The sequence below is a fragment of the Plutella xylostella genome, chromosome 19 (assembly GCF_932276165.1).
Source record: "Plutella xylostella chromosome 19, ilPluXylo3.1, whole genome shotgun sequence".
NCBI classification, from domain to species: domain Eukaryota; kingdom Metazoa; phylum Arthropoda; class Insecta; order Lepidoptera; family Plutellidae; genus Plutella; species Plutella xylostella.
In genome coordinates this window covers 2934298-2956543 of record NC_063999.1, presented here as the reverse complement: position 1 = coordinate 2956543, position 22246 = coordinate 2934298, and the positions used below count along the sequence as shown (strand labels likewise).

At 39.8% G+C, this 22246-nt stretch overlaps 2 protein-coding genes across 2 annotated transcripts in view; one reads left to right on the top strand and one right to left on the bottom strand.

The window, feature by feature from the left end:
* Positions 1-22246, top strand: part of LOC105396304 (guanine nucleotide exchange factor subunit Rich) — a 36944-nt gene that overhangs the window by 2094 nt on the left and 12604 nt on the right. Inside the window, exons 6-19 of the mRNA XM_048627632.1 lie at positions 287-378; positions 636-752; positions 1320-1476; positions 4959-5072; positions 5485-5751; positions 6294-6462; positions 7080-7271; positions 7763-7929; positions 8475-8546; positions 19029-19269; positions 19626-19735; positions 21248-21379; positions 21774-21869; positions 22070-22213. Coding sequence (XP_048483589.1) covers positions 287-378; positions 636-752; positions 1320-1476; positions 4959-5072; positions 5485-5751; positions 6294-6462; positions 7080-7271; positions 7763-7929; positions 8475-8546; positions 19029-19269; positions 19626-19735; positions 21248-21379; positions 21774-21869; positions 22070-22213 — 2070 coding nt within the window. The remainder of the gene's footprint in view (positions 1-286; positions 379-635; positions 753-1319; positions 1477-4958; positions 5073-5484; positions 5752-6293; positions 6463-7079; positions 7272-7762; positions 7930-8474; positions 8547-19028; positions 19270-19625; positions 19736-21247; positions 21380-21773; positions 21870-22069; positions 22214-22246) is intronic.
* LOC105391987 (cuticle protein 19.8) lies at positions 15910-17640 on the bottom strand. Its single transcript, XM_011563572.3, has 4 exons — positions 17502-17640; positions 17323-17412; positions 16939-17035; positions 15910-16763 (listed from the first exon to the last, which is right to left on the bottom strand). Exons 1-4 carry the CDS (start codon positions 17517-17519, stop codon positions 16147-16149), a joined length of 822 nt encoding a protein of 273 aa, XP_011561874.2. The 5' UTR covers positions 17520-17640; the 3' UTR covers positions 15910-16146.

The following is a 22246-nucleotide window of genomic DNA, read 5'->3' as shown; positions in this document are numbered from 1 at the left end:
GGTCAGATTTATTTGGATACCGATTTGAGGGTAAGAAACAAGAAGAGATGATAATATTTCGTGTTGTTTTTCGATTTTCCCCAAGCACTATTCACCTGAAATGTTTATAAGTATCACAGTTTAACACTTCCCGTCCCAATCCTATATAAATATGCCCTTGTTATTCACAACAAGTATTGCTACGGTATTTACATAAATACCAACGCCTGGAGGGGTAGGCTATTCTTTTTATGTAACAGTATATTTGTTGTGTTTTTTTTCGAATAACAATTTCAATCTGTTTCAGGCCGTCCAAGGCATTTGGGCTCAGGGCATTGACGATGCCACCTGTGCTAGAGTTAATCACAAGTATAGACTTATCGCTATTGGGAGAAAAAAGTAAGTGACTCCAGGTTCCACAGCAATATTTTATGATATTGATGATTTTATTTTCTTTCTACTACCTATGAGGAACAGAATATTTTATAGAAAAGTGATTCAGGTTGACCCCTTGAGTCACCCCCTTTTGGCTTACAATACCGCTTTTGCAACACCTTGTACAAGGCCGCGTCCACGACGCCAGCGGGCGGAGCGGCGGCACCGACTACTACTATTTACTCTATGGCGGAGATCTAATCTTTCCTCCCTAATTGCAGTTCTCAAGTGGACGTGTTCACGATAGACGAGGCGACGGGTGGGCTGGAGTTGTCGCACACCATGGTGCTGAGCTCCAGGGACTTCCCCGGCGACCCCGGACCCGTCAAGTGTATGAGGTGAGTGTGCTATTCAGGATTATGAAATACCTTGACTGGGGGAGTGATATTTGTGTTTTATTAAAAAAAAAACTCTCGTGTAAACTATCAAGCAAGTTGGTGTAGCATGGTGGACTGTAGCCTGACTCAGACAAGGAGTTAAAAATTTAAAACGATCAGTGGTGTCTTGAACAGATTTTGTAAAAACTACATAGATGCCGCAAGTGCATGTGCTTCACGTGCCTTTTCCCGGCCACACATATAATTATGTTACATCACAACTTGTGATGTAACATAACAACTTGTGATGTAACATAATTATATGTGTGATTCCCAAATGCTAAATACGCTAGACTGAAACCGCTCCTAATTTTAAACATTTGCTATAAACAAATCATGATGCTTGCGCTATCTATGTAAATGCGCTATTTATACCTATGCCATTTCACGGGGAAAGACATCTGATACAAACACAAACTACCCTTTTGCGAATGTAATGAGGGTTCTGTCAGATCTCTTTCCCCGTGAAACACGGTGAAACAAGGCATAATATATGGTAAAAACTAATCTGCTAATTATCTTCCCCAGATGGTCGGGCGACGGGCGCGCGGTGGCGGTGTCGTGGGAGCGCGGCGGAGTGTCCGTGTGGTCCACGTTCGGGGCGCTGCTCATGTGCTCCCTCGCCTGGGACTACGGACTCAACCAGGACCTGCTCAAGCACAACCCGCTCGTTGTTACTAGTATGGTGAGTGTTTTTGATAATTTAATTCATACACACAAATAGACACAGAACACCACAATTGATCGCTGGGTGTCTAGATATTGGAGAAACGCATCTGGATAAAATGGGGTAATTCGTCAGATAATTCTAGTACTCCTGCTCGCTAGACTGACTTACTGCCATTTTCAATAATTCTATCTGTTGATATTGGACAGTTACTTTCATACGATTTAAAGATAAAGATAAAATACTCTTTATTGCACACAAACAGAAACAGTTTCACAAATATAAAAAAAGAAAATAAATAGTTCAATCGGCGGCCTTATTACTAAAAGTAATCTCTTTTGATTTTGACAGAATGCTACTTTTTATGTGTAAAAATCGTATAACATTAACTGTCAGCTATCGATAGATAGGTTATTAGAACTGGCAGTAGGACAGTTGGTTGGATCAGGGTATTTTCGTAGCGCTCGTCGAAAGAGGCCTATAGTCCAATAGTGGACGAGTATTACTAGATCTCCTTAGTGATGGTCGGGCGACGGGCGCGCGGTGGCGGTGTCGTGGGAGCGCGGCGGAGTGTCCGTGTGGTCCACGTTCGGGGCGCTGCTCATGTGCTCCCTCGCCTGGGACTACGGACTCAACCAGGACCTGCTCAAGCACAACCCGCTCGTTGTTACTAGCATGGTGAGTGTTTTAGTGAATTTTATTTTATACTAGCTGTACCGGCGAGCTTCGCTTCGCCTTGAAAAAGATTTACCCGTGGGAATTCCGGGATAAAAAGTAGCCTATGTGTTAATACAGGGTGTCAGCTTCAGCTAACTCCATACCAGAATTCGTTAAAATCGGTTCAGCCGTTTTGACGTGAAGAGGTAACAAACATACACACATACTCACAAACTTTCGCATTTGGGCCATTATTTTATTTTGGGTACAATTATCGGTCCCCTACAAAGAAAGTATTTTAAAATTAAATAATGAAGTTCAGGAATAAAGCTACCGTCTGTAGCAATCAAATAAGACACCGGTCACATAAAATATTATAAATTTAAGAAAAATACTTTATTTATTTACAAATTACGGTAACTCTGTTGTTGTTTTTGGTAACGCAATTGTTTTTCATATAAAAATTGTCTGTCCCTCGAAGCGAGTCATTTAAAACAAGCACAACGTGTGTAAAAAATTATAATGAAAGCAATGTTTTTGAATATTATAACGAATATGTCATTAGTTAAACTTCACTTCACGGTAATAAGAATGATTTTACAACAACATATTATGGTTCAATTAATATTCTTGGCCGAGTCCCCAAGCCTAAGCAAAAATACACCTACACTAGGTTACCATAGGAAATTCAATCATAAATAAACTTTTTTTCACTTTCTTACACCTAAGATCGTTTGAATGGCTGTGTATTTGTATCAGAGTGCAGGAAGGAGAGCGGGATGGATAAAATGACCAAGTCTTTCGGATGAGAGTCCTGGAGAGTAGCGCGTGTATTTATTGTGACGCCACTGAGTTACCGGCGACATACGGTGAGTTTTCTAGATATTTATTATTTTGTTTCATGCAACATATGTAATAATTAGTAACAATTATGAGGGCATTTTGATATCCTATGTATGTGTATTAGGGCATGCAATACCGCAATACCGGTATTCGTAATACCGGGATCCCGTACAAAATTCCCGCTTTTTTCAATACCGGTATTGAAAGTTAATACCGGTATTGAAGTAATACCGGAATCGGACTTTTTTAGGCTATAAATAAAGCGATTAAGATTTAGTTAGCCTTGTGTGTGTATATACTGTGAAAGCGCACTTGTTCCCAACCGTTTAATGCAGTTTTCGGCTGCTAGAAATCTACTGTTGACCATGCGTAAACCGGCACCGGATGTAAAAAAATAGTTTATTCTAAAATTTAAACTCTAAAACTGATTTCTCGTAAAAATCTACAACAAAATACAGAATATGATTGCATTTTCTTGTTTTATTTTGATGTATACGACCTTTAAACACAGTATATGCCATTTATTACAAGGAAGTCTAATACCGGTATTAATACCGGGATCCCGGTATTGAGTTGTAATACCGGAACTCAATACCGGTATTGAAAATTGTTCCGGTATTGCATGCCCTAATGTGTATTCATTTAAGTACTAACTTCAAATAGGTTATTGTTTTACAACTGCGTTACTGCTACACTTCGTTACTTTTTAAGTAACGCAGTTGTAGCTATAGTAACTCAGGGGTTTTTCTTATAGTTTTCAGATATCTGTTACTCAATTTATGGTACGAATATAACATTTGAGCACATTATATTGTTACAGTATAACATTTCGGACTCAATGGCGTTAACAGCGACTGAAAAACAACGGCTTTATACGCAAAAAAAGATAAATATTTATAAGTATTAAGTAGTTATATTTTCAGCGATTTTAATATTTGTTATTTAACTAAGAGTTCTGTTTATTTTTGTTTGATTGTTTATTTCACATTGTGATTAGTTTTAAATGAAGAAATATAAAGACTGTGATTGAGATACCGCTGTGTTACCAATTAACCACTGCGTTCTCTATTTGTCCCTCGTTTCCTGAGAGTATTCACAAAAATATTAGCTATTCTATATTAAAAAGAAACTTAAACTAAATATAATTTTAATAATTAACCTTATTTGGAGCTATTATAAAAAATTTAAGCAAAAAATAATGATTATTTAGTTCTTTTTTCGAAAAGAATTGCATTTAAATGTATTGATTGGTAATGCAGTGGGAAACTTTATTATAAAATGAATAACAAGACTGAGAATATTTTGTAATTTAAACTTTTTGATTAATTTATTTTTCTTTCTTTTTATCTGATATATGTTTACGAAACAAAATACATGTTCTTAACAATAAAAAAAATATTTTGTATGAAAGTAACGCAGTAGTATTTTTTTCACATCGTTTCTCGATTAAACGCCAATATCTTTAAGAAACAGCAAGAAAACATCGCTGCAAATGTATGTAAAGAAAAATATAAATACTAATTAACATAAATCAAACTTTAACGGTTAATATATAATAAGTTTATTTTTGAAAAAAATATCTGTAAAGGTATGCCAAATTGTACCCAAAATAAAATAATGGGTAATTTATAATATAAATAGGACAACCGCGGGCAAAGTCTACAGAAATAAGCCAGCAACTATTCCAGCTTTGGAAGACAACATTTCCGAAGAAATTCGGGCTATTCCGGCCGAAATGCTCGAAAAAGTTGCCAAAAATTGGACTTTTCGAATGGACCACCTAAGACGCAGCCGCGGTCAACATTTAAATGAAATTATCTTCACAAAGTAAATGTCATGGACCAATCTAACGTTTCAAATAAAGAACCGATGAGTTTTTGCAAATTTTATGCGTTTTTTTTTTAAAAATGTTCTCAAGCTCTTAAAAAATCACCCGTTATTTTTATCCACCTATGTGTGTATAATATATATTTGATAAACATTGTCATACATTGTTTCAGGAGTGGGCGACTGAAGGCTACCAACTCTGGATGGTACGAGTGGAGGGTGATACCAGCTCTAATCTCATACAGCTGGACTTTGTGAAGAGCCCGCTCAGTGTCAACCCTTGTATGGTGAGTACCTTTGCAAATATAGCTTTTTATGATACGACGGGGAAAGATATCTGACACAAACAGAAACTACCCTTATTCGAATGTAATGAGGGTTTTGACAGATAATTGAAATTGATACATGTAAACTGAACTGTAGTAAGTATTTAATATTTAGTACATAGAATGGCGATTGGATAGCTAGCAATGGAATGCGTTTATTAATTATCTGAATCGGTATATGAACCGTATGCATAACGTCGACGACGCAAAGAGCTACATATTTACAGATATTTTCGCGTATATTCTGCAGACTTAAAAAATACGATTTATTATTCTGTCAATTAATTTTGTCTTGATAAGTCCAATTTTGGGTTAAGTACTGCGCCAACGAAGTGTGTGTCTATAATTATTGTAATTAACTCTCTTATTCCAGAGCAACCAAAGCCACCTCTACCTGCAAGCGGACGATAAACTGTACATCAACCTAGAAGACAATCTGACCAAACGCACCAAACTGTCCATCATAGACTCGTCTACAGACTACCAGTCAGACAACGGGTTGAGCGATCACAACGCCGGCTCTGACGAGTTTGATAACACGAATAAGTACACGGAGTTTGTGGACGACAATGAGTGCAGGAAGCAGTGGATCGTTCTGCCGCTGCCGGCTACGTATATTGCTACTAATTGGCCGTTGAGGGTAAGACATTTTCGATGATTTTCGAGCAACAATATTTTACAGCATTGGATAAATTTTGGTATTCGATAATCGCCTTCATACCTACGCTAGTACATAATTTTAGTTATGGTTATGCATTATTAGTACATGAATTTCACACAGTTCGAACAGAAAAAGGTAAAGGAAAACTAGTAGGCATTGGGCGAAAGTGTCGCCACCTAGACGTGCAAACGCTGCTCTACATTATACAAATTTGCGCTTGCAGAATTAGAACCCCATACTTGAAAATACAAGCTAATGCAAAAGAGAAAATATATCATTTAAACTAATCCTTATTACAATGTAACCTAAAATCCACAATCCCACAGTACTCAGCCATTGACCGCACTGGGGTCCACCTATGCGTGGCGGGCCGCACGGGTCTCGCTCACTACAGCTGGCGACCTAATATTATCAGAGATATATATCATAAACTCTCCCTTATTACAAAGTTCCATAAGATAATACATCGAATAATGTGAAAAACCCATACTACTACTAACCTAAGCTCCATAATCCAACAGTACTCGGCCATAGACCGCACCGGGGTCCACCTATGCGTGGCGGGTCGCACGGGACTCGCCCACTACAGCTGCGTGACTCGCAAGTGGAAACTGTTCGGCAACGAGACCCAGGAGAAGGACTTTGTAGTCACTGGAGGCATGCTGTGGTGGAGGGACTATATTGTTATAGGTATGTATTGTTGTTACATAGTATGGTCACGTATGGTTATAGATGTATCATGTAGTAAGTAAAATATGTCATCTCCATTATTTTTCGGTCGTATGTTTTATATGATACATAGTTTCCGCAAGAAGCGCCACGTCATTTGCGTGAAAACGAAACTTTTGTAATAAGAATTTGGGCAAGGGGAAATGAAAACGGTAATCTGTAGTGTAGAGTAAATAATCTATTTACTATTGTTTTATGTATCTATCGCCGTATCTGTGGTACAGAACTTATACCCAAGAGAAACCTTGCTCTTTATATTTATTTATTTAATGGCATCACACAACAGGTACATAACACAACATGCATAAAAATATATTCAAGCTTTAAACTAGTAATGCACCCTAATGGTGTGTTTACAGCATGATAAGTTTTTTTTTAAAAGTTAACAAATGACTAAAAACTACTTACAAATTAAACACATAAAAGAATACACGCTATGGTTGAAACACTTCATTAATCGAAAATGGCAAAATCAAATAACATTTAATCTAAGTAGTATCCATATTATTACTAGTGTTGTTTTTCATAATATTCTGCGTTATAATCCACATCTTCTATCTATATATATTTCCGCGCAGGTTGCTACAGCATCCTCGACGGGCACGACGAGATCCGCTTCTACCCGCGCGACGCGAAGCTCGACAACAAGCACGCCAAGATAGTGAGAGTGCAGGCGCAGGTGTTCGTGATAGACCTGCTGGATGACCAGCTCGTGGTGTTCGGGGCGGATGCACTGGTTACGATATATGAGCTCAATTGTGTTGATAATGGTGAGTTTGGAAAAATTTAGCTGTGTATTCTTTCTTTCATTCTTATTTCCCATTTAGCTGCTACCGGCTATAAGCCCTGCTAATGCGCAGGAACCTTGTCAAATCAATATAACTAGCTATAAATAGCTAGGCTAAGAAGTTCGCCAAGATAGTGAGAGTGCAGGCGCAGGTGTTCGTGATAGACCTGCTGGATGACCAGCTTGTGGTGTTCGGGGCGGATGCACTGGTGACGATTTATGAGCTGAATTGTATTGATAATGGTGAGTTTGGAGAGTATTTAGTCATTCATACTCATTTCCCATTAGCTACAAGCGTCTATGTATAAGCCCTGTAAATCACTTATACGCAGGAACCTTGCCAAATCATATCCACGTGACGTCATAAGCATAGTTGCGAAGTGTTAAATATTCCGACATTACGTCATCAGCTAGCTGGATGGTGTTCCAATTTGCCTGGCGTTTCACATACTTACAAAAAATTACCCTCCTCAGCGGGCAACATCGAGATGCGCTGCGTGCAAGCGGTCGACGTCTCCGCCCTATCTCACCCGGCGTGCGTGGTGTCGTGCGCACTGTGCCGCCTGCAGGACGGCGCGCCCGGCCGGCCCGCGCCGCGCGCCCCCGCCCCCGCGCCCGCGCAGAGACAGCCCGACTCTCTGGTAACTCACCCGCTACAGACACGCGTTAGTGACTCACTAGTGCCGGCTCATAACTCCAATGGGACAGATGAAAGACACGACTGGAAAACGCTATACCTTATAAAATATAACATGAGTCCTAACTGCCAAATCTACATACCTTACTTACTTACAGACCTTAGGAGCCTATCTGACAACTGGATAATTTAGGAGCACAAATTGATAATGGTCCCAGACGTGGATCGAGTCCTCTGGATTTTGAAGCAGAGCTTCTAACAATAGACCACAGAGGTAATACGTACTACACCAGTTGACAGACATTTGCAAGTCAAAATCAGCTATAACCATCGTCTACTGCAACACAGGGCTTCATCCAAGGAAGACCACGTCATTTTGTGTTTAACCTACGAAGGAAATTGACTGCGTTATCCTTTGCATATTGTACCTATACATCAGTGGTCGAACCTATGGCTCTAATAAGTCTATTGAGATCCGATTTCAACTTTAGTGATTTTTTGCTTCATCATAACGCGCTAAATGCTATTAATGTTTAATTTTTTTATCAGGTCATCAACGCTAGCGGAAGGCTGATGATGGTGCAACGGGAAGAGTATGATGTCGATGAAGATAACAATCCGGTAAGTTATCTACCACTTCACTATAATGCCTAACGTCATCAATATGTCCGCTGATGGACATAGGCCTCTGTATCCAGAGCACTCTTCAACCTATGTTGGTACCCGCCAGGTATCTGCCAAATGCCAATATCAATCAAATTCCCGCATTAATATACCCGATATTTTTGTAATGTAACATAAAAAAAGCATTTACAAAATCCTGAAGAACGCACTTTTTGTCTTCGTGAACTGGAAAAATTGCGTATAGACATCGCGTGACTTGATACTGTGACACAGATAACTACTAATTAATAATTCCATTATTTTGTAAGCTGAATACATTATGCACCTTCATGCATCATCAGACTAGCGCTTTTTGCCAATTGTGATTTCGGAACGTCAGGTTCGGTTGATAAGAAAGAAAGGAATTTTACGTAAAATTATTTATTTACATTTTACATTCGGCTATAAAACTATACAGTTTCACATATTCGATCAGCACACTCCGTTACTCGGGAATACCTTAACTTCTATCAAGACCTAAGCGTATTTTTGCATCTTCACACGGAAAATGCGAGAACACGCCAGCGTCTTGGGTAACTAAGAGTTACTATATCATATAGAAGTTACTACATAAATCTAATTATACATTTCTAAACCTTAATGATGTTTAGTTCTGATTGTGAGGGTTTTGCCGTCAAGGGAGATGGGGCCAGCGTTCCAGTGACGCAGCAGGTTTCCGTGCTTTCCATACGTGGACCCTTGGATGTTGACATACGGAGACGGGGACGGCAGCCACAGAGGTTCAATAGCGTGGGTCAAGATCGGTGCTGGCGCAATGATTGGCTCAGCGACAATCGGGGCTGGGTAGTGGATAGGGGCGATATGTTCGACGATAGGGGCGTGGATAGGAGCGATATGCTCGACGATAGGAGCTTGGACTATTGGCGCCACATGTTCGACGACGGCTGGCCCAACCGAGTGAATGTTGGCTCCAATGCGTTTGACGACGGCGTTGAATCCTCTGAGCGGGTCGGCGGTGTATTCCACAAGGCGGATGCTGCCGTCAGGTTCGACTAGTGAGTAGGCTCCCTTCACCACGTCTCCGTCGCGCGTCTCCCACTGAGCCTTGTTGTCTCCCGTTGAAGGGTCGTTCACTTCGTAGTTGTAACCGTAGCTTGGGTTCGACTGGAATGAGAATATAAATGGATTTTTATGACATTGATACAAATATTACCTACTTATCGGATTGTTAAAGAGACAATATAATTTCGGGCTGTGTTTTTAGGAACGCTTGGTTCACTTTCTTATAATATAACTTTTAGATCGATTTAACTTTAAATTTGGTAGCAGATTGATCCTTATACAAGACATATTTTGGTAATAGTTATTATTCTGCGGTTCGGATATAATAAATATGTATAATAAGTACTTACAATGCTGCCTACGGCGGCGGCCACAGGTGCGTAGGCGATGGGGTAGTGTCCAATAGGGTTAGCCGTCACGTGGGCAGCTACGGCCAACAGGCAGGAAACCTGGAATATTAGTCCTAGTTATAAGCCTGTTTTATTGTTAAACTACAGGAATAGGGAACTTATCGCCAATGTGAAAAGAAATGGTTTAAAATGCGTAGGTATAGATAGTCCCATTGGATTTTGCGTATCAAATTTGATGACACTCTATTGATTTAAACACTGGATTGGAAAAATATCTTTACCACAAAGTATTTGTTCATTTTGATGAGTTGGTATTCCACTGAGCAACTGAGGTGCACTGTAAATTGAAAATCTTCGTCCCCCTTTTATATACTAGTTTAATGTATTAAATTATACGACGTACGACCCGGCGACGCTCCGGTTCTGTCAAAACTCTTATTTTCACGGATGATTTCCTTAATTATTCGCAAAATTTTACCAATCAATACATAACACTAACTCTGCTATTAGGCGTAATTACGTGTTTGATAACGCAACTGTCCGTATGGCCGTACAATTATCATGTCATCTGTGTAAAGTGATCGTAAAAATGGTACTTAACAATCGTATTGGACGCAATTGCCACCGTTCATAGCTATTTAAATTGTATGTTAGAATTCAGAGAGTTGGTTAGACTGCGTTGAGTAGGCCATTAAACCTGCTGATGGAGTATAGTGAGACCGAAGCTAGTAAACTATGAATATAATCATATAAAATCATAATAAACTCATTCGCAGCTAGCTCAGCCGGCGATAACAGTTTGCCTACTGGATACGCAGCCATAATGTTGTGAATGCTAAATTCTATTTTGTATATAATTTTCGTAAGTACTCATATATTTTTGTACTACCTAGCAATAATCGCGTGTTGGCCGTATCTGTTAAGCATTATTGTTATTATAATAAATAAATAAATGGAAGCATCCTTGAGGTAACTGTAGTGTACTAGCGCGTTTTTTTCACACTGCTATGTATAAATTTTCTATTAGAAGAGATTGCGGATTCCGTGTTTGCATTCAGTATAGTCTATTGCTAAAACTATTGTCAGTGTAAGCTGAGACGATTTGCTCTCCATCACAGACCACCGTCCAGAATCCATTAGAAATTGATTCTATCTTATTTATTTTATTTATTTATTTATTAAGGAACACCAACAGCATACATATAGAACAATACAAAGGTATTTCTTATTATAAAATACTGATATGTATGCCTCATTATAGGTATCCACATCATTCTTAAACGATACTACAACACGATAAGTTAAGTACTTAATCTAAACTAAAGACTAACCTAAACTAAAGATTAACCTAAAAATGTGAAAGGTAACAGTAAAACATTAATACATTAATCTAACATAACAATGTGAGCAAAAACGTAGAACAGAGATGTAGGTATGAACCCAATAAATAAGATTTAACTTTTATTTTTATTTTTATTTTGAAAAGAATTGTAGTAGTTTGGTTTTGAAACAGTTAAGGCTGTCGTGAAAGATGTCGAGACCATTCACTTGTGTATTCAAGCTGTTGTACTCTCTACACATTCTACAAACAGGAGAGGTCATACCCGTATTCGTTTTACAAAAAGGAAGGTCCAATATTTTATTTATAGGATACCTAGGGTAACGCGAGGGTACATTTAACGATATGGGTGTAAGATTTGAGACCGAGTCTATGTTATGGTTAAGAATTTTGTGCAATAGGCAGACATCCTGAATTATTCTTCGATCCCGCAAGGTACACATTTTAAAAAACTGCAAGCGAACATTGTACGGACTCCTATGTGATATATTTGGGGCAGAGAACGCTAATGACCGGGTGAACGCCCTTTGAATACCTTCAATCCTTTGGGATTGATTACTATAAAAGGGGCTCCAAGCAGTAGACGCATATTCGAGTTGACTGCGTACCAAAGAGTTCTTTGTTCTTTATCTTTGTTCATATAAGTCCTAAGACCTAGACTAGAGTCTTCATTATTATCAAATTTTACTGTGTGTGAATGTACCTGTACAACGAGATGTTAGTGCCACAGAATTATAAGAAAGGCTTGTACCGGAGCTATAATCTTTCAGCAGGGTAAAAGCCGAAAGGGGGTGACTCGGGGGGTCATTATGAACAAAATTATGTGGTAAGAGTTTTGAAAATTCAAAAAAAAAAAACCTTTTGAATACCTTCACGTGACTCTTTACATAGTGATGGATATTTTTTTCGAAAATTTCCAAAACTCGTAGAACAAAAGTTGCTCAGTATAATCCCCTGAGTCACCACCATGGCATAATTTTAAACATGGGTGAAAGAGTATGAAATAAATAAACGGTCAATACTTTTACAGGTCATTTAATTTGATCATGTCCATAATCATATCATCATGTGATAAAAATTGTGTCGAGTCAAGCCGTTGTTGAACAAAAACAATGTATTTTTTTTAAAAGCGAAACCTTCCTCCCTCAATAATAATTTCATCAAGAAAAGTACCTATTGCATTGACATATATATTACTAGCGTAAGGACAGGGCCTCCCACTCAAAAAAATGGCACCCGCGCGTTGGCCCTAAATCGTAATTTTAGGGCCAACGCTCCTCAGTCGACAGTTGTCTGTGGGCGAGAGATGGTCTTGTGAATCTTGTGATAAATATGTAGTTGTATTGTGAAAGGCTGCAAAAACCATTATACGAAGGTCAAAAAGAAACATCGAATATCGTATCATCGGTAATTACCATTAAATTAAGTAATAATCACATTATAAAGTGATAATTATTTTACTACCAAAGTCTACAATGGCCGCGCGCTGTAACCTTGTGCGGACGTCATTTTTTGTTGACTATCCTCCGAGAACATTTTCTTGTTGCACACACTTACGTTTTGGTGCGTGATCTTTAGTCCATTTGTACGGGACGCTCTACAGGTCTATAGCCCAAAACAGTTTTAATTGTAGTAGTTAGATTTGTCTTAAATTATTGATATGGCGCCTGCAAATAATAAAACAATGTCCGGGATGGTAAATTATTAACGCACGTACAAGGTTACGTCGTCAAGATAGTTGCTAGGCACTGACATAGTTCAAACAAATTATGACAGATGACAGTTATTTTGCTTGTATGAAGAAGGTTTGAGTAAAATGTTCTGAAGGGCCTATCCTTCCTTTTGAAATCATTGACCTATTGCCAGTCGCGAGATGCAGTGCATCTCTATCACACCCGTGTCCGGGGCATGGGAGCACAAGCGGTAGCAAATGTTTTCCTTAATACCTATTTCGCGAAGCTTGTCATCTTAAGTAACTACGGCCACCTGCCCGCTGGACCGAGGACCTTAGGCGGGTAGCCGGTAGTGACTGGCTGAGGAAGGCCGAGGACCGAGTGTTGTGGCGCTCCTTGGGAAAGGCCTATGTCCAGCAGTGGTGATTATTGGCTGATAATGATGATGATGAACTATATCAATAAAAAAAACATTACTTGTAATATAACACTAATGAATGAAATTAAAATATTTTGCTAGAACTACACATAATTATTATTTGCTTTAGAATTGTTCACGTACTCGTATTAAATTCCGCACTATTTAGATAGCTGACTTATAAAGAATACGGTTATTGATTAATTTCATGCTGCGGACATTGAAATACCACTGTCTAATTTTACAGTTATAATACTGTTCTATACCATGACCTGACTTTCCACTGAGAAAATTCCATCCACCCTGTGTACGCAAAAATATCCAATTGCTTACTTTATTATTAGTAAAATAATAAAATGATATTAATTTACAAATAAATATCCAACTTACAAATTGCTTACTAGTAATTTTATGGGGCAATTAGCAATCGCATTGTACTAGTATTTATAATCTAGCTCGCATTGTGAAAAGCATAGCGTTACTGCTCCGAATACATTATAAATATTGAGGAGGTATTCGTATGGAATGCAGGCAGTTAATTTCGGTCCTTTTTTTGCTCATTATTAGGAAGTACTTCTCTGTGTCTCTCCTGTTTTTATTTTGCTTAAACAAATTTTTGGGCCATATTTATTTATCTAAGTGAAGTTTTAAATATGGATTAATATTTTTAATTATGTATCTACTTACTACTTTTTCGGTTCGGACTTGCCAGCCACATAAGAGCACATAACAGAGTGTAGCAATAGTCGCTGTTGTCGGATACGACGAAGAGGACATCATCATCACTTTTTCAAGGAATAAATAATAACAGTCATTAAGGATCAACGAAATTTCGTTTATTCTTTGGCAGTAAATTAGACAATAGTTTACAGGACTAGTAAATCAGCTCAGTCAGGTACACAATATGATCATACACATGTACACATATATACAATATACTACAGCTTATGTACAATCTTAAAAATAGCTAACATCACTATCGTAACCTTACAAAATTAAGGATATATCAAGATAGTGACTGAGGCATTGTCAATTTAGCCTTTGGTCTTGATGACGAGTTTTCTTCCGGCCAACGAGATAGGTCCGGTGACGACCTTGTGTAGCTTCCCATCCTTCCACTTCTTGCTGATGATGGTAGCGTGAGGGCCATGAGCGTAGAGGTCACCCGGCAGCGGCACCCAGCCTCCGTACGAGCCAGTCAGACTGTCCCACGGCAGGCTCCACTGCCCAAGGATGGCTTTAGGTAGACCAATAGCGAGCGGCGCGGCGCCGAATCCGTAATGAATCGGAGCCAATAGCGGCTTGAGCGCCGGCACTTTGATTGGTCCAACGGGGATGATGCCGTGGTGCACGCCGTGGATTGGTGCCGGGTGTAAAGACGGGCCCACTTTCTTGACGACTGCGTTGAAGCCGGTGAGGTCGTCGGCGTGGTAGTCGACGACTCGCAGCGAGCCGTCGGGCTCGACCAGCGAGTACTGTCCCTTGACGTGGTCTCCGTCGCGGGACTCCCACTGCGCCTTGTTGTCGCCCGTGTGAGGGTCGTTCACCGCGTAGTTGAACGCGTAGCGGGGGTGGCTCTGCGATGGAAAATGACATAGTAAATCATAATAGTGTAAAAATTTACTTAGAAATTTTATAGATAATTCGGCATATTTGTAGTATTTTGCTGAAGCAAATTTATCAGATTTGATTTTGACCAAGACATAAATTTTCCAAGTATTAAAATAACCTATAAATGTCTGTAATGTAACTCACCACATGCTCGATAATGGGTGCGATGGGTATCGCGTTACCCGCCACCGCCACCGCCGCCGCGGCCACTAGGCACGAGATCTGTAATTTAATACCATTGACCATACACATTAGCAGAGAGACAAAATCAATGTATTTTTATGATGGGATGTAAGTTAAGAAATTAATATATTCGACACAAACACCGCTACAGTTTAAAGATCTTACAAGGCTTGCGGAAATCTCTGTTTGATCTGCATTTTTATATGTTTAATTAATATATGAGATGCAATTCATTAATATTAAATATAATAAATGATTAGGGACATATTTAACCATCCTAGAGTAGGGTGTTCAAAGTTGTCACATTGATAATATGAATAATAACTGTAGAAATAATAAAACATGATAATTGGAAAACTCACCATGAAAACTCGGTTCATTTTCCTGACTGCTGAGTCCTGTAAGCAGCTCAAATGTGTATGCCACAACAAAAGTACGCAATGCTTTTATATAAAAGTGAATTTCCCACCGCTCAGCCCAAAATGTTGGAACCAGTTCCTTATTGCTCATATCTGACCGCCCACCGGACCGTGGCGCGCTGACCCCCAGGCCTACCGATGTTCTGGTTAATTCAATTAAACTTTCCTACGAACGTTTTTCCCTTAATCATACCGGTACGGCAACCTGCCAAACGCTAATAGACTCGTTCGATTATCAGAAAATCCAAGTGACTTTTTATGAAAGAAATTCCTTTTGGGTAACAGATAAATGAATAAAACACGTGTTCATTACCACACAGTGGCTCTGCTTTATTAGTTTGCTCGTATAATGCGTGTCTAACTTAATGTTTATCGTTATAAATATTAAATATCTTACAGGATTAGCATATTTAAGGTACTCATCGTTTTTATTTACTGTCGAGGGTTAAAATTTCGTTTTCAGGGGCGCAGACTTTTTTCACTTATTTACAAGCCTTATCGTCTAAATACCACAGATCATTTATTAGGTCAGCAGTACTGCTCTAGTGATACTTGTTGTAGTACCCGTGGTCTCCTTCGTAGGGGTACTTGAGGCCGTGCTCGCCGATGTCGAGCGGCAGGCGCGCGATGCCGATGTTCTGGTAGGGGGCCTTGATGAGGTTCTCCCAGGGCTTGATCAGGAGGGGTGCCTTGTAAATGGGGTATTGCTCATAGATAGGTGCCTTGATAAGGGGTTCTCTGTAGATGGGTGCCTTGATAAGGGGTTCCCTGTAGTACGGTTTGAGGAGGGGCTCAGTGTAGATCGGTTTGATGATGGGTTCCCGGTAGATGGGTTTGATGATGGGGACGTGCTTGATGATGGGGATCTCTTCCTTGACGAGGGAGGCGGTGGAGACGGCGCCGTGGTAGGGTCCGTGGATGTAGGGGGCGTGTTCCAGCTTCTCAATACCGGCGATGGGACCGATGGAGTAGGGGGCATGGCCGTAGGACTCGTGTGCCAGGGTGGGGATGGGAGCCTTGTATATGGGGACTATCTTGGGGCCCTCAGGGTGGATGCTGGGCCCGATGCGCTTGACGTTGGCGTTGAAGCCGTGCTTGTCGTCGGCCCAGTACTCCACCACGCGCAGGCTGCCGTCCGGCTCCACTAGGGAGTATGCTCCTGGAAATACAAAATGGAGATGAGTCTTCAGGGATGTCAAGGCATATCAGTACACATTTAATCGATCAAAATTTTTCGCTTCTTGGATATCTATCCCGACCCTGATCTAGACGTAATGTAGAGTTCTTGTTTTTTATATTTAATGATGATTAAAGAGTCATATAGTTTAGTCTACCTTTAACCATGTCTCCGTCCCTCTTCTCCCATTGCGCCTTGTTGTCTCCAGTGTGGGGGTCCTTGACTGCGTAGTCGAACGCATACTTAGGATACGTCTGCGAATACACAACATTTGGTATTATACTAATATCCTTTAGAACTTAAATACCTAAGTATAGCTCAATAGTTTCTTTATTGGCCACCGTGAAAGGTTTTAGATTTAATTTGTGGCTGGTTAGTTTGTGATTACAAAAGGTACAGAGGAAACAGTGACACTGTCACAAAGAAAAATGAATTGGTACAGATGTAGATAATTATGACGTCCACTGGTAATGGTTAAGAGAAAATTCTCAAGCGTAACGACTCTATATTATTATATTCTTCTAATTCACAGTAAACTTACATAGTAATCAGGGGAGGCATGGCCTGGCGCGTACACTAGATCACCCAGACCATTTGATTGAGCTGACGCGGCCAACGCCAGCACGCAAATCTGAAATATTCAGAAATCATCACTTTAACACACCATCTCAAGCACTAATCCATCAACTCAACTTAGCCGCATTATCATATCACACTGACCGCAACGAAGCACTTCATTTTCAACGGAGACGTGTCAGACTGGAGCCGAAACCGAACTAGTTAGCAAAAAGTATAATCTGCAAATATATAGCCTCTTTGGTCCTCAACATCCTGCCGTGGACCGGACGTGGTGTGTTTCGCGCGTTCTAAAGTAGCTATAATTTGACGTTGAAGTTGCATCAGGCTTCCCCGTTTTCATACAACCTTCGCAAGGTGAAAACTGTTGCGTTTGCCGCCGTTTAGCATGAGATGTACTGCTTCGAGTACGTTTGTTCTAGATCTACCTTTACCTCAGAGATATGCTGGTTATCTTTGATAAAGAAATCATTCTAAACTTTAAAGAACATATTCCATAGACATGACCATGGCAATACTCTGTCTTCCAAATTGTCATATTAAAATCGATCCTTAATTTTTACTACCATTGAATAAGAAAGTCCTTGATATACAATATCATAAGGCCAGTGGTAATCTGGCACCAGAACAATCTATTCCTCTCGCGACAAGAGCTTGCCCCTTCAAGCGTGCAGGCGTTGCAATGCGCACTAAATAATTACTATAATACACTTGTGTCGACACGCACCACTTGCCGCGGGACACACAAACTTACAAACATACATACATTCGGTTACTGTGTCGGGGGGACAAGGCCCACTATCTTGTAATCATGATAACTAGGTGTATCTAGATGGGTGTTTTCTTCACCATAAACATCTCAAGCATACATTAATGTTTATGCACATAAATATTTAAAAGCCTCTCTTAGTTAACATTATGTGTGTAATTATATTACACTGATTCTTCTCATTTACCATGCCCTTTTCGTAATTTTAATAATGTTAAACACATACAGTGCGCATAATTAACAAATGCCTAGCAATTATGCTATGCGTGCGCAAAAATGTTTTGCTAAACGTATTTTTCTTTGTTTAATGGATGGTTAAGTTTGTCTTGTAAAATTGTAATATCCTTATCCGATTAGCAAGTATTGTAGTTTTATATTTCACCATTTAATTCGGAACTCAGGTAGAGAACCTATAATTAATGTCCTATTCTAGATAGACACCAAAGGTCGATGAAAAATTGTGCCATGTTCAGCATGTTTTCCTCGAAATAGGTACCTACATCTTTTTTTATTGATTGTGAAAATGTTTTGAGGATTATGGATGTTACCGTTCAATTAAGTCGAGTTGGTTACTAATAAGGATAAAGAATGTTTGTAAATGCTACATTGTACGTAGCTACTATTTTAGTTAGGTATTAAAATTTTGTTTGTTTATTTATATTATACGTGGTGTTGCAAAAGGCTTATACTAAGCCGAAAGGGCGTGACTCAGGCGGTCATTTTGAACTTTTGTTCTACGAATTTCGAGTTTCAAAACTCGTAGAGCAAAAGTTGTTGCTCTTTTTGCAAAACTCTGTATATTTGTGATTACATCGAATTTTCGCCGTGTGTAACTTAGTCCCAAAGTAATGACCAAGCCATTTTGCAAAATATCCGAATCTAACCAACCCCATTCCCTCCAGGCCTACAACTGTCTACCAGCAACAGTCCTCGCATCTTGCGTGGAGAGTGTCTGGGCAGCCAGCGGCAGCGGCCCGACAGCGACGCAACTGTCGCGGGCACTCTGGCTGTGGTGCGGGGCCCTGGGCGCGCGGGTGTGGCTGCCCCTCCTACCACGCGACGCTAGTCGACAGCCAGATACCAGGCACACGTTCATGGCTAAACGGATCATGTTGCCGTTCCATTTGGAGATCTATCCGCTCAGTAAGTAGAACGGTTTTAACTAACTTGTTGTTTTAGAGGTATGTCCCCTTCTTGAAAAAGTCGATATCAATCGTGATATCGACTTTTTCGAAACATCATCAGCCGAGACACATCAACGTGACAAGCAAAGTATGCAGTATGATGTGCACATAAACCAATTTAAGGTCTCTGGCATAAGGTATGGGCATGGGAGAGAGCTACGAGTGATGTACTCAGAGACAGAAATGCTTATGATGCCCAGTCAGATGTTTCCCCTCTACGTTCAAATCTCGCCAAGCTTTTTACCGTGATCTATTCCCAGGCATATCATACTATAATATCAGATATAATATGTCAATAAATATAATCCCCACCAGCGATCCTGTTCGACGACGCGATCCTGCTCGGCGCGGAGAACGACACGACGCTGTACACCAGCGACTCGCACTCCGTGTTCTCGCTGCCCTTCTGTGTCGTCAACAGAACCGTATGTACACTAACTATATACATATACAGAGTATTGCAAAAGTAGTATGAGACGGTGACTTAAAAAAAACTGCTCCCCATAGTAAAAAAGTCACGTGATCAACAGAAATTCTATGGAGAAGCTCCTGGAACAAAGGTTGTTTAGAATGACCTCCAGAGTCCACTCTACCCTCCTTTTCGGCTTACTATACTTACCACATTTGCAACCTTGCGGATAAAGAAACAATAGGAAAATGGCGGCCATTTCCACTTCTTCGGGAGTAGTTCTACCTTTAGATATATATCAGCGGTTCCTTATATTATATACCTACGGTGCTCCTGAGGTTGGCAGCGACTGACTCTAATCTGACTGGCCAATCCTTTGGACACTCAAAGAAGATGCGACATACAGATTGTTTCTTTATCTGAAATGTTATTTATACATCCCCTCGACTTCAGTTGTGTCCGGAAGGTAAATCGGAAACACATTTCACAATACATTGAATCTAGAAGCATACAATTACCAATTAAAATCCATCAGTATAATGTATTATTTAGGTTTAATTAAGGGCCAAGCTTGGCTATTTCTACAGTAATTAGATTTCAAGGCGCACGGTTAAAAAGTAATAATACCTACATACTTAAATCTAATAGTGGTATGATAGCAGCGTCTATGATTAAACAACGATTATACTAATGAGGCTGAAAAGCGATTAAAATCTTTTCCAGTGTAGTGGTATGTAGTATGGAAACTATTGGAAATATCGACTAAGCACAAATATAAATCTTTTGCTATAGGTAAGTATTATGTGGTCCGTACAGTTGTGTTTTTAATTTAATGTTTGTACCTATTGATTATTTGATGTACTTTCAACTTTTGTCTTATTCGTATATGGCAGAATGTAGTTATTGAGACAGCTGAGACATAGACATTTGATAGGGAGTATTTTTATAGAAATGACCTTAATTCTTATCTTATCGGTTATTTATACTTCTCGGTTATTTAGAACTCTGAAACTGGCTACTCTATCAACGTAATTTAAAATTTGCCTACATCCTTTATTATGTGTTAACTATTACCTGTTCATACGTAATCGGAATGCGTTGCGGATAAATTAAATTATTCATGAGCTGCTTAAATCAATATTATACGTCCATTAAAATGCATAAAACAATACAATTATTCAGTGCGTACCTTAAAAACTGCATGCGTTTATAATGCGTATTGCGTAAGTTATTTAATTGACTTTAAGGCCGTTGCAGAATAATCGCTCTAGATTTTTTGTTTTTACCATAGAGTGTTTCATACTATAGTACTTTCTTTCCTAACTAATAATGTTAGGATGGACGAAAAAAGCATTACTCTATTTCCATTATTATACCTATATAAGCTCACCAGTCGCCCTCAGCGATTGACGCTATCTAGAAAATCATTTCACTACGATCGATGACAAACCCTAGTCCAGCCTTAGTTATTCACCGATACCTAGCCTTAGAAGAAGACTACTAAAAATCCCAATTCTCTCACCCACAGAGCCAAGTGTACCTGCAACAGATACTACGGCAGCTACTACGCCGCAACCTCGGCTACCACGCGTGGGAGATAGCCCGCAGCTGCGCCGGCCTGGCCTACTTCCCGCACTCGCTGGAGCTGCTGCTGCACGAGGTAACCACTGGGACATAGCACCCGGCCTAACTCCGCTACCTAGGCTGTATGCACGCGTGGGAGATAGCCCGCAGCTGCTGCAGTATCCACGCACATTTGTACTCACGTGATAGGTCGCGAGCCGTTTTTATTAGTAAAATGCACTTAAGGTACACATCTAGAATCTAGATATGCAGGTTTCCTCACGATGTTTTACTTCACCGTAAAAGTATTTAGTATGATTGTACTTAAATTCTTTATTTATAAAGAATTCATTGGTAAATAGCAGGATTCGATATTCGAACTCACGGCCTCACGAATGTGAGCTGGGACCTTATGCGCCACAACGACTCTTTTTTGTGTAGTTTATTGCGATGTATAATTAATAAGATTTAAAATTCCATTTAATCCGCAGGTGTTGGAAGAGGAAGCGACGAGCAAGGAGCCGATCCCCGACGCTCAGCTGCCAAGCGTCATCGAGTTTGTGCACGAATTCCCCGTCTATTTACAGGTAAGATTTAATATCCCCGTCTATTTACAGGTAAGATTTAATACAGGTTGTTGCCATTATAATAGATGTTTTAATTCTAAAGAGAGAGACTAGAGCTAAAAAAAAAGTTACACGGTGATGTTCTGTGCGTCCAATCAAAAAGCCTAAAATTTCCTCATGACAGAATTGGCCACGCCCTCACACTATCCATCTCTTTTCAGACGGTAGTGCAATGCGCGAGGAAGACAGAGATAGCGCTATGGGCGTATCTGTTCTCTGCGGCCGGCAAGCCCAAGGAGTTGTTCCAGGAATGTCTTCAGAGGAAAATGTTGGACACTGCCGCGTCCTACCTGATTATTTTGCAGGTTTGTAAGGATTTTTGAACAAATGACGACTAT

Excerpts from the sequence above, each read along its gene's own strand:
- LOC105391987 (XM_011563572.3), bottom strand. Across the intron at positions 17,036-17,322 it reads ATGCCTCCCCTGATTACTAT|ACGTATCCTAAGTATGCGTT; the intron begins GTAAGTTTACTG and ends GTGTATTCGCAG. Across the intron at positions 16,764-16,938 it reads GGACGGAGACATGGTTAAAG|GAGCATACTCCCTAGTGGAG; the intron begins GTAGACTAAACT and ends TTGTATTTCCAG.